Genomic DNA, 12,969 nt, shown 5'->3' on the forward strand with positions numbered 1-12,969 from the left:
CACAGTAGACTTCCACTAAACTCATGGACAAATATGATATTAGAAGTAGAATTCTACATTTCTGCCAATTAATTTATTATGCATTTAAGAATTACATCATACTATTTGGCTGGAAAGTAATGATTTACATTATGATAATAAATGTAAGTAATAATGTCCTGAATAAAATATTACAGTAATAAAAAGTGATCTAGTTAATATGGATCACACAACATGAAGAACTTGCTTTTTTAAAAGCAAAGTCTCCCACTCCACCCCCCTTTATTTTAATTTCAGGCTTTGCTTCCTTCTGTGGTAGGTTATCTGCATTTTGGGGAAAGAAAACAATATTCTTTGTACACTTGAAAATATTAATTTAGAGCTTTACTTAGATTATTTCTTACTGAAATAGTACTGATTTAAGAATATGCGGGATCTCTTAGGTTTTGATTTGAAGCTCTTTGGAATCCCAAGTAATGGAATTCTAAATAGCTCTGACCTAGCAATAACCTCATGGAGTAAAAATGAAACTTAAAATGCTAAGCTGCTTAATTCTGCTTGCATACAGATTATGTTGCATTCAATAGGTAGATGAGTCAGTGTTGTAATGGTTTCAAATGGACAGATGGTTTCCACTGAATGAATCATCTTAATGAGAATACCAGGATGTTGCTTGAGGTCTTAACAATATAATCAATAGGCATAGAGAATATTGCCTATGTATTAAATTTTGAGGACTGTTGTATGACCAAAATACAAATCTTTAGTCATTATATTTACTAAGTACCAAGAAAGGGTAAGCAAATATTAAATTTTGTTTTACATTTTGCTCAAGGAATATTAATGCATTCAAGAGTCAGGCTATATTATGAATTTCTATAACATTTAACATATAACTAAACTTTACACGTCACAAAAGTCAACATAAACTAAGTTTCCTGTATAACTTTAAAAAAGCAGTATTGTAGTTAAAGCAGCTGTATTTAAGTTACAGAATAGGAGTTAAGATTTTTTAAATTTTGATAATTAGTTTGATATTGTTACCTTAGTCATTTTAAAAGATTTGTATTTGGTATCATAGCAGCATGACATAAGTAAAAATATGGGCTGAAGGGCACAATTCTCCTCTCCGGTGTACATTGTGGATCTCTTTCATATGCTTTGCACTCATTTCAAGTATGCAGAACTTCCACTGATGTCATTGGGAGTTCCATATATGGAACAAATGCAAAATATATGGTTGTGACTTACAGTGGAGAACTCTGCCCTTAATTTCAGAAGTACTTTTTCATCATATGAAGAACATTCCTCTTTTAACCACATTTTGTTTGTCTTGTTCTAGGGTGATGGAGAGACATTTGAAAACTACTACAGAAAGCAAAGAAGGAAACAAGCAAGATTAGTTCTGCAGCCGCAGTCAAGCATGGTAACAAATACAATTTTTATTAAGTTGCACTGACTTGGAATTTTACTTAAATATTTAGTGGTATTTTTATTCCTCAACATTTTTGTTTTTTACTTAAAGCATGAAACAGTAGAAGGCTACAGAAGATATTTCAGTCAAATTGTAGGGTAAGTTTTCTAAATGGAAATCTGTTGCCCTTATTCTTACCCCCCACAATCCTCTCCTCTGTGTAAGACCCATGCCATCTGTATCCAATTGCCACATGGATAATGGCTGCTGCTTCTCTAGAGTGGAGGATTCATCTGTCCGGCACACACATCCTTCCAGTGTAGTGACAGATATAGACTCTCCATTGAGCTGGGCTCCAATTGGGAGCGGGTGTGCTTCCCACATCCTGTCCAGAACAGCACCAAGGGCCCGATGCAAAGTCCATTGAAGTCCCAGTTGTTCTGTGGACACGGCCTTCCCATGCTCCTGTGCAAAAGGGTAGGATTTGCTCCATACTGTAATAAATATTTGAAAATAACTGTTGGTTATTTAACTTAATTCTTGTAAATTTTTGTTTTAGTTTCTTTGTAGTGGAAGATCACATTTTACATGTAACCCAAGGATTGGTAACTAGAGCATACACTGATGAACTCTGGAACATGGCACTGTCAAAGATCATTGCTGTTCTTAGAACCCATTCGGTAAGTGAGAAGACCTCGTGGTAATTCAGTGTAAATCCATTAAAGAGTGTCTGTGTGTTTAAAAGTAGGATAATGTCAAAGTGAAAAATTACACCTACATCATTGTGGGGTTTTTTGTGATTAAAAATTGCTCACATTTGGGAGAGAGCCTGCCAAGCTTTTGTTTTTCCCAGCAGTATCAGGCTGTGAGCCACAGCCATGGGCTATTTGCATAATCCTCCACTGATTTACAACTCTCTGGGTCTTCCAAAAGTGCTCTTAGTCCAGCAGTTTAGAATATGCAGAGTTAATCTGCTGTTATTATTGCAATCTGTCCTCATTAGTTTCAACTGACCTCTTCATTAGATCAGATTGAATAGTTCATCACTGAAAGCACCACCAGGAAATAATTCCTAATTATCATTCCAAATACCCTGTTTCCAAAATAAACTTTACCAACAAAACCCTTAGAGCTACCCCTTCAATGCCCCTGTAGTAGTATGTTTACATTGCAGTAGAGGCATTACTAAAATCTTTAAAATGCTAAAGTGTTATTAACTTAATACTATATTTAGCTGAATATTTCAGTATTTTTAAAATGTATCTCAAATAGTGAAAGTTACCTCTCTATTATCCACCCACAAGAAAACTGGCTATCAGCATGCTGTTTCTGACCCCCCTTGAAAAACAAGGGAATACAGTCATTGATTGTGGTTGACTGCATTTTATCCTGGTAAATTACTTCAAAACTTGCCAAAAGGGTCATAGATGGCATGTTCAGGAAGAAAAATAGAAGATTTGTAACATATACAAAGTGCTGTTATTTCATGTCTCGACTTGTCCTTTTCAGTGTTCACTAATCTTCATTAATTCATGCAAAAATATGTGCTTAAATCATGGAGTTTGGATTTTGTTACCATTTCCCTATTATTACAGGTTGTTTTAGGTTTGAAGAATATTTTATATTTTGTAAATATTTTAGGAAGGGCTGAAAACAATTTGGTTTTTCAAATTGCAACAACTGTATTTTCATCAGGAACATTTCTGGTGAATGCCAGTTAAGTTTTGTTTCCAATCCCCAGCTCATTTTAGAAGGCACTACTAGCAAGTTCAAATTGTTTAGAGATTTCTAAACCACATATTTTGCAAGGCAGGTGAATGTTTAATCTATTGATTGACAACCATTTATAAAAAAGTGACAATTTAAAGCATTCAAATGTACTTAAATCTTGTTTCTTATAGAAATTGGACCCTTCATTAAAGGTTTTCTGATATAATTGAAATTGATGTCATTATTTGTTCTCAGGATGCGTAACTCCCATCACAATCAATTATATCATGCTAGTCTGTATTGAGGTGAAGTGGTGGCTAGTGCTCTTCTTTGAAGAGTACTTGCAAGAAGCAAAACCATTAGCTTATTTATATAATTACTTGGAGAGTAAAGACGCAAAAAATACTGTAAGGCAGACATGTGGGCTGCATTTCAATCTTGTATTCTCATCCTGCATTACATTGCATGGCCATAAATATTATTTGTATTTTTTTTATTAAAAAAAAAAAGATGATTAAGACCAAAATATTCAGAATTGGGGACATAAAGATAGAAACATAATTGCAGGATAAATGTAGCCTTATTTTTCAGAGGTGCGTCAACAACTCCCCTTTGACTTCAGTAAAAGCTGCAGATGCTTAACACCTCTGAAAATGAAATCATATTGCTGTAGCTGCCTAATCTTATACACCCAAGTTTGCAGATATTAACATAATATGTAAACATTTTGCTTAGAACTTTTCCCTTTAGAAATCAGTATTGAAAATGCCATTGTGTTAATATTGGTTAGATTGAGGTTTAATGTTTGAAAGTACTATTAAGGTTCCTGAGTTAGCAAAACACTTCTGCATGTGCGTAGGTCCCATTGACTTCAATGAATGGAGCTTCAATGCATCTCATTCATGGTGTGCATAGGCACTGACTCCGTGGGTGCTCCAGGGCTGGAACACCCATGGAAAAAAAATAGTGGGTGCTCAGCACACACTGGCAATCTGCGAGTCAGCATCTCTCCCTCTCCCTCCCCTCCTCCCCCCTGCACCTCCTGCTCACTGGCGGCCCCGCTGATTAGCTCCTCTGCCTCCCGCCCGCCGCAATCAGCTGTTCTGCAGCATGCAGGAGGCGCTGAGGGGGAGGGGGTGAAGCAGGGGGAGGAGGTGGATGGGGGTGGGAACTTAAAGAAAGGGTTGGAGTGGGGGCGGGGCCTGGGCAGAGCAGGGGTCAAGCACCCCCCGGGATCTGAGTAAGTCGGCACCTATGATGGTGTGCATCACTTTTCATATTCCAGCTGGTCTTGTCTGAGCTCTTCCTGTTAGGACAAACTTTGTAATAGCTTTGTGATATGAACAAATACTGTATATAATTGGACTAAGTTAAGAAAAGGTGGGTGAGGTAAATCTTTTATTGGACCAACTTCTGTTAGTGCAAGAGTCAAGCTTTCAAGGTTTGCCAGAAGCTGGGAATGGGCAACAGGGGATGGATCACTTGATGAATATCTGTTCTGTTCATTCCCTCTGGGGCACCTGGCATTGGCCACTGTCAGAAGACAGGATACTGGGCTAGATGGACCTTTGGTTTGACTCAGTATGGCCATTCTTATGAAGAGCTCTGTGTAAGCTTGGAAGCTTGTCTCTCTCATTAGCAGAAGTTGGTGCAATAAAAGATATTACCTCACCCGCCTTGTTGCTCTAATATCCTGGGCCCAGCAAGGCTACAAGAACACTGCATACATAAATTAAGATATGTAAGTCTAAATTGCTTTTATCAACACAAGAACTTTACTAGTGGTATAAAGCTAGTGAGTTTAACCTGCTGTACCACTGTAAGTTGAAAATGTATTTACTGTTTGATTTAAATAACTTTTACAAAATCAATATTTTTTATTTCCAGTCATATTGCACTGATCCTGATCTTGTTTTAGAGCTGAAGAATCTCATTGTTGTGTTTGCTGATACTTTGCAGGTTGGTGTTATTTTGATAATTGAATTAAAATACGTGGAGCCAAATTCTGCCTTTGGATATGCATGTGCAACTGCCATTGGTTTCAGTGGAATTGCATGCATGTACCAAGAACAGAATTAGGTAAGATGTTTTAAATAATGAAAATATCTTACCTAGCTTTCTTCTGCTGGCTCCCCCTTAACACAACCTTCTTAATTTGTGCCCACCACAGACCTCCTAGGTGTCCAGTTGTGCACTGAAAAAAATCTTTGTCAGTTTTTGTAATTTGTTCGAAAGGGTATTACATAGCATTAAAATAAATGTAAATATTATATTTTTGTAAACATTTTATTTCTAATTTATAGCAAGTAGTATTTCAGTTCAGTCATTGAATTTGCTGCTTGGAAAACCAGTTATGTTTTATTGCTGGTCTGCTCTTGATTCATTGATAAAACAGATAAAACACATTGATTAAATACTGAGTTAAAAACATTTAAAAGTAATTTGTCACATTTTGCCATGAAAACTGTAGTATTTCTAAAATAAACAGAGTATCAGGTTTACAAATTAGTAGATCATGTTTAATAGTACGTTTACCTGTTGAGTCCTGTAACTTGTACAATAGTGGTACAAAATTGCATGATAAAATAACCCCTCTTAACATATTGAAGCACTGTATGATAAGTGATGATAGTAGTTCTTGAATTATTTGTCCTTTTTATTTTTGTACTTTAGGGTTATGGGTTTCCTGTGAATCGACTGTTTGATCTTTTATTTGAAATAAGAGATCAGTACAATGAAACACTGCTTAAAAAATGGGCTGGGTTGTTCAGGTTAGTATTACAAAATGAAAAAACATCTCAAAATACTCTGTCAGTTAGGGTTGGTTTAACTACTCAGTAATTGTGTCTTTGAATCAAATCTGCTTTTTTCTGTTAAATTACAAAGTTATTTAATTAAATACTAATTTTCTAAATTTTAGTTAACTGAGTACAGTATACTATAGTTTGACCCAATAGGACTAAAGGTCTTTTGGCATTTCTATTATGAATTGACCTGAATGGATATAGAACTTGCAAACTGTAAAATTTAATTTCCTCCAGCATGAAAGTTTGCATTCATTTTATACAAAAATTAATATCAGGTTGGATCATTTTGCTAGAGAAAGGTGGTAAAATTAATAATCTCTTTCCTGTTTCAGTAATGCTGCGACTTTTTCTAGTTTAAAAACAACATTGAAAATGAAATATTACAGATTTTCATAGATTGAGTTGGGCTGATGTCATTGTACAATAATTCTAGGCAATATGACATGGGGAGGCTAACCTTGAGTTCTTATATATTATGCTATTATAGGAGCATCACAAAAGTGACGCCTTTAATTTGGACGGGAGCAAGGGTACAGAAAAGGTTATTGTTTTGTTGTCAGTGAGCATTCCTTTGTATCTCTCTTGGCAGAAACTGGGTGCTTTTGATGCAGCTGCTCTGCTTCTATGTTTGCCTTAAAAATAATTTGAGAGGGAAAATGGTAAACCCAGTATTAAGGGGGTTTTGGAGCTTTAATCTGAAGTTCCTATTTCAGATAGAGAATGATCCCAATGTGCCCTGGGTGCATTTACAGTGGAAAAAAATACATTTGTGTTGATCACGTTAACTAACACAATGTTAAACATTCAGTGTAGACAAGGACCGCCATATTTATTGAGTTAGCTGTTCATAGTTAACCATAGGGTAGTCCAGCTAATATGAAGTCCCTGTCTATACTGTTTTATATGATCTGAGGAGAAATTAGAAAATACTAAGCTGTGTTTTGCATTGTGTTAATTAAAATATGTTCTAAAATGGTGTAATATTCCAGTATGGACAAACCTTCTAGGGTCATGTAGACTGTGAAAAAGTCATTGCATGGATAAATGCGATCCCAGTGCTGCAGTAAGTATTACTCAATCTCCCAAAATGCTGTTTGGAATTCTGGATCAATATTGAATTCAGTTCTCCACTTTTGGAATTGTACATCCAATCTGATGTCAGTGAAAAGCTTTGTATTCATTTATGTATTCACTTATTTATGATGTTTTTAAGTATTAATCCATCTCCTGACTGTGCTGATTTTGCTAACTCTGAACAGGGATATTTTTGAAGCAGATAATTACAGCCCTATCCCTGTAGCAAATGAAGAGGAGTACAAAATAGTGATTAGCAAATTTCCTTTTCAAGATCCAGAACTTGATAAGGTAAGAACAAGTTTTCTATTACAAAAGTTTACTTTAAACCAATTAAACAGAGTTAGGAGCGTAATGAATTTTTTAATTAAAAAGTAATTAAAGTTTGAATAACAAGGTAGATTAAGAGGCTAAATCACCTTTTTCATGGGTAATTATCTAGTTATAAATAAACATGAAAATTCAAGATGCAGTCATTTAATCTGAAATTTTAGTGAGTAATGAAGCCTATAGTTTTGTAAACAAATTAATAATCAACTTTTAATAATTAATACAATTTTTGTTTAATGACAGTTAACTTTTAAGTTTTGCTACAGCATATCAGGTTTCATAAACCACAGTCTATGATGTACTGTAGCATTACAAAATGTAACAAACAACTACAAGGTCTATTAAAAATATATTTTTTTGTAAATTAATTGTTTGGGTGCTGCTGAGCTCATTCGTTATGTGGGACAAAACATACCTGAGGTTCTTCTCTATATGAACTGTGTGTGTTCCTTTGAGGCCTTAGCATTCCAGTAGAGAGTTCTTGTGGATTTCTCTATGTACAGCTACAAAGTTCTTAAAGAAAATTTGCTCCCTTAAAAAAAAAAAAAAAAGATGAGACTAGTATGTTGTGCAAGCCAAATGTGTTGTGTAGGTAGTAGCAGGCAGGAAGTAGAAGACCCAGGTTTGTGGTATTATTTATATCTCACTAGTTCCTAGAAGCCCCAAACAAAACTGAGACCCAAATAGACAGTTATTCCCACTGTTTACCATAAAACAGCTTTTTGTAGGGTCCACCACTGTAGCTATCTTCTTAGTCTTGCAGATATTTTGAATCTGCCATTCAGCTGTCACTTATCTTTCCAAATGTAACAGCTGAATACCATGTGTATGTTACTGCAGTGAAGTGGAAGAAGATTAAAGAGGGTTTTATGATGCTTAATGAGCGTAAGCTTTATTTATAGATGAACATATATGATGGACTATAACAGGGGTTGGCAACGTTCGGCACGCGGCTCGCCAGGGTAAGCACCCTGGCGGGCCGGGCCAGTTTTACTTACCTGCTGACGCGGCAGGTTCGGCCGATCGCGGCCCCCACTGGCCGCGGTTCGCCGTCCCGGGCCAATGGGGGCGGCGAGAAGCGGCGCGGGCGAGCGATGTGCTGGCCACGGCTTCTCGCCGCCCCCATTGGCCCGGGACAGCAAACCGCGGCCAGTGGGGGCCGCAATCGGCCGAACCTGCCGCGTCAGCAGGTAAATAAAACTGGCCCGGCCCGCCAGGGTGCTTACCCTGGCGAGCTGCGTGCCGAACATTGCTGACCCCGGACTATAACAATCTATTAAAAATGTTAGGATGGTCATGACTTTGATAGTACTTTAACTCACTGTCATACTACGTTTACCTTTTCAAATTGTTATTTTTTATTAATAATCAGTTTTCTTAACTGTATAATAATAAAGCAATACCAAAATTGGAAACAAATAAATAAAACACAATATCAGCAATATATAGCACACCACATAGGTCTTACATTCAGTCTTATGAATAGTATTTGTCATGACAGACTTAGCCAATAGGGTGCCTTAATTTTATATTGTATTAAACCACTATAACTGTTCTATTACTTATACAAATACACAATCTTAGACCATCCGCTATGCATATAAATGAGCCATGAGAATTCAAAATTGAGTACTTTGTCAATGAGGGTAGATTGTCATTCACTAAAAAGGGAATGCATTCTATGACCCATTAGTTTTCCGTTTGACTTATAACTCAGAAAGGCACTGTCATTTTAAACTGAACAACACTCAGTTTATAGATTTTTCTGTGGACCAGATTTCAGTCTGGTATTTAGCTGCAGTCTAGTATGCTTGAGAATACAGGTGGGAATTGGGAGTTGCGGCTTCTGTTCCCAACTCTGCTATTGACCTGCTTTGAGGGATTGGGCAAGTCACTTCACATCTGCACGACTCTGCTAATTCATCTGTACAATGGGGGATAATGATTCCTACACATTTGTAAAGATCTTTGAGAGCTATAGATCTAAAGCACTGCATAATGCAGGATATTATTAAAAATAACATGCTCTAGATTGTTTTATCTCTTGTGTATCCATTACTTCTTCTCCAGATAGAGCTAATGCTCTTGTGTGTTCTTAAATTGACATATGCTTATATTCATATAGCATAATGCGTACATTCATGGCCCTTGCACAAAAAGTATCTTAGTTTTTTGGTGACCATTGTTTGAAGCATCCCTCTCTAAGGTACTGGGTTTTGCAGGACATTCTGCAATTTGGTGGAATCAGGCTGTCTGTTTTACTTGACCACAAAGGCAGGTAGTGTTCTGCAGACATGCGAGAAACTTCTTCACAGTGTCCTAGGAGAAAATGCACTGAGTTAAGAGCCAGGAGGCCATGAGTTAAGATATTGCCTTTGTTGACTGCTGTTTATATTCCCATATACTTGAGAGCCCCGTGCTGCCTAAGGGTTACAAGGCAGTCAAATATTAGCCTGCATCATTTTACAAATAAGTTAACAGAGGTTGTATAATGCCACTTCAGGCATAGTTGGGAATAGGGACCAGATCTGTAATATGGCAAACCCAAGTCTTATGCACCTAGTTATATTGACTTTTAGATTGAGTGTGCTAATTCTGTAATGTTTTGTTTATGCAATCTCTAATCACTGTGTTACACTCCCCTCTCACATTCAGGGATACAACCCATGATTTCTGATCACTGTTATTCTCCTGCTGTCTAGCAAATTCTTGTGTTACCCACTGGGAAAGTGGGTAGTGTGGCCTCCTGTAGTGGTTGGTCCTCACAGAGGATAAACAACTACTCCTGTCTGTCCAGTGGTAGAGGATCTGAAGGTTCTAGATTTAAACCCTGATGATAACCCATGTGGGGAGTCTGTTTAATGGCATGATAGAACTTGTTTTTTTCAGTTTTCTTTTTTTTTTTTAATGGTCTGTTCAGTTCTCACACAGCGAGAAACAGGTTTTGTAGTTAAAACAGTACATGATCATCGGTCAGTGATAGTGTGATGCACAGCACAGTACGGATGTCCCACATTGTGGCCATTTGTCCCACATGTTGGTAGGTTTGATGGCTGAGAGGTATGGTTTGAAGAGTGTCAAGTTAAGTAATCCAACTTTTTTTACATCATAACTATTACATGGTGACACTGATCTGTTGTTACCTCCATTTTCTTGTGTGAAGAGACCTGATAACTGTCTTGTGGTAATGCCAGTTGTGAATTATCATTGTCCTTGCAGATGGGTTAAATTCTTCAGTCAACAGAAGTCAATGGTCATTGAGAATTCAATTATAATGAATTCCATACAGAAAAGGCTGTTGTTTGGGGTTTAATAAAATTTTTGTTTTCTTTTTATAGTACAACATAAATGTAAAAAGTATCAGTGTGATATGTTATTTCTTATAAATTACTATGGCTTACAAAATATATTTATCATTAATTTGAAATTGTATTATGATATTTAAATGAAATAATATATACGTATTGGTTGAGATTTGCACAGCAGCCTAGAGCATGTATGCACAGTAAAATTAATGGAATATTTGTGTCTAAATCCCCTAGGCTGCTGTGCAAATCTCAACCATTGTATATCATTTGGACTTTTTTTTTTAACTTCCTTGATCTGAGAACTGCACAATTCTTCTTTAAGTGCTTGTCCATATAAATGTTCCACTCTTGGTGTGTACTTGTCTCATACACATGAGATTGAAGTCTTTGGCCAACAGTGTCTTTTGGAGCCACACTTGTGCCCTGAGTGTGTCCTTGTGCTCCTATACCAAGGGCATAAAGGGCAGAGCAGCCCAACCTGTGGTTGCGAGATGGAGTTACCCAGTATCCATATCTAGACACATCCCTTAGCTGTTTACTCTTCTCCAGTTTTGTGTAAATATTAGTGTCAGTTTAGGAATAGTTAATTAGAATTAGTTGTACACTGGAACATTTTTGATAAATTTTAGTTTGAAGAAGTTTTTATTTTCTTCCCTTACTGGGATCTTCTTCCCAACACTGGGGCTTCAGGGTGTCTAACTCCACGTCTCTTGATTTTAAGTAATATCCTTTCTGCAAGGCAGCAATACCTATACATGATGGTCTCACCAGGTGCCTTTTTTGTTGTTGGGAATCTCATATCCCCAGCATGTGTTCCATCTGTAAATCCTTTTCTAAAAGGATTTTGAAAGCTAGGGAGGCTCATGTATAGCTGTTTTCATTGGATTGTTCTATGCGACCAACTTAAGATCAGGGTACAGCTGACTCCACTGGACAAATTGCATATCAGTACAGGAGTGCCTCTATGAGCATGGGTTCTTGGAGCTCTTGAGCCCCGTCCTCTAATGCCCCAACTTTGGACTCAGTAGGACAGTTAAATCTAAGTCCTCACAAGGAAAGGAGCATCACTCCTTGGGTAAAGTGAAAGGCAGGTTTCCTATTAAAACCTCCAGTAAAAAGAGGTCCAAGTCACCTCACAGATCCTATTCCCAAGAGATTCCTCAGCCCAAATTGACTACTAGCTGGTACTGGACTTCTGGTACCGTATTGGCATGGTACTGGACTGCTGGTACTGTATTGGCATGCTAAATCAGTGGCTACCTTGACACCAAGTAATTCAGGTTTAGCAGCCCCTCCCTTAGACTTTGAATATTAATTTTTCTCATCTTCTGAGTCTCAGCATAGTGGACAGGAATCCCTTACTTTTTTCTCTAGGGCAACTTCCTACAAATTTTATGGGTTGGAAAAGGAATTGAGAGTTTCATTTAGATCCATATCCCGTCGGGAGAATAAGGGTAGACCTCCCCGGTATCCTCCTCTGTGGTCCTTGGGTCTCCATCCATATAACATCCTAAAATGGCCCTATTGGAATCCTGGGGGTTCTTATCACCCAAGACGACATACCTATATACCACCACCTACAGGGATATCCTACTCTCGTATTTGTCAGGAACTGCAATCTCTCCATTAACAGCACATGAACCTGGCTTGAGGGAGGGATAGTGGTTTGAGCATTGGCCTGCTAAAACCCAGGGTTGTGAGTTCAATCCTTGAGGGGGCGATTTAGGGATCTGGGGCAAAAAAAATCTGTCTAGGGATTGGTCCTGCTTTGAGCAGGGGCTTGGACTAGATGACCTCCTGAGGTCCCTTCCCAACTCTGATATTCTGTGATTCATGGGAAATTTCTGAGGAGAAGCTGCCTCAGACTGGAGATGTAACTATGTTTGTGGCCATATCATTATCATTCGTAGGTGAAGCAGTGCTCCCCTGTATACTGTCTCAGCTGGATTTATTTCAAATATTTCAAAGATCTACTTAAAAGTGTAGTGGAAGGGTAGCAGATTGACTACAAATTCTTCTAACAGAGGTATGAACATAAGAACGGCTGTACTGGGTCAGACCAAAGGTCCATCTAGCCCAATATCCTGTCTACCGACAGTGGCCAATGCCAGGTGCCCTAGAGGGAGTGAACCTAACAAGTAATGATCAAGTGATCTCTCTCCTGCCATCCATCTCCACCCTCTGACAAACAGAGGCTAGGGACACCATTCCTTACCCATCGTGGCTAATAGCCATTAGTGGACTTAACCTCCATGAATTTACCCAGTTCTCTTTTAAACACTGTTATAGTCCTACCCTTCACAACCTCTTCAGGTAAGGAGTTCCACAAGCTGACTGTGCGCTGTGT

General features: G+C 37.7%; 1 protein-coding gene across 1 annotated transcript in view; it reads left to right on the top strand.

The window, feature by feature from the left end:
* Window positions 1-12,969, top strand: part of EXOC6 (exocyst complex component 6) — a 176,942-nt gene that overhangs the window by 64,199 nt on the left and 99,774 nt on the right. The window contains exons 9-14 of the mRNA XM_065408079.1: window positions 1,322-1,405; window positions 1,505-1,551; window positions 1,953-2,073; window positions 4,991-5,062; window positions 5,777-5,874; window positions 7,170-7,275. Of these exons, the coding sequence (XP_065264151.1) occupies window positions 1,322-1,405; window positions 1,505-1,551; window positions 1,953-2,073; window positions 4,991-5,062; window positions 5,777-5,874; window positions 7,170-7,275 (528 nt within the window). The remainder of the gene's footprint in view (window positions 1-1,321; window positions 1,406-1,504; window positions 1,552-1,952; window positions 2,074-4,990; window positions 5,063-5,776; window positions 5,875-7,169; window positions 7,276-12,969) is intronic.

This window comes from Emys orbicularis, chromosome 7 (genome assembly GCF_028017835.1).
Source record: "Emys orbicularis isolate rEmyOrb1 chromosome 7, rEmyOrb1.hap1, whole genome shotgun sequence".
NCBI lineage: Eukaryota > Metazoa > Chordata > Testudines > Emydidae > Emys > Emys orbicularis.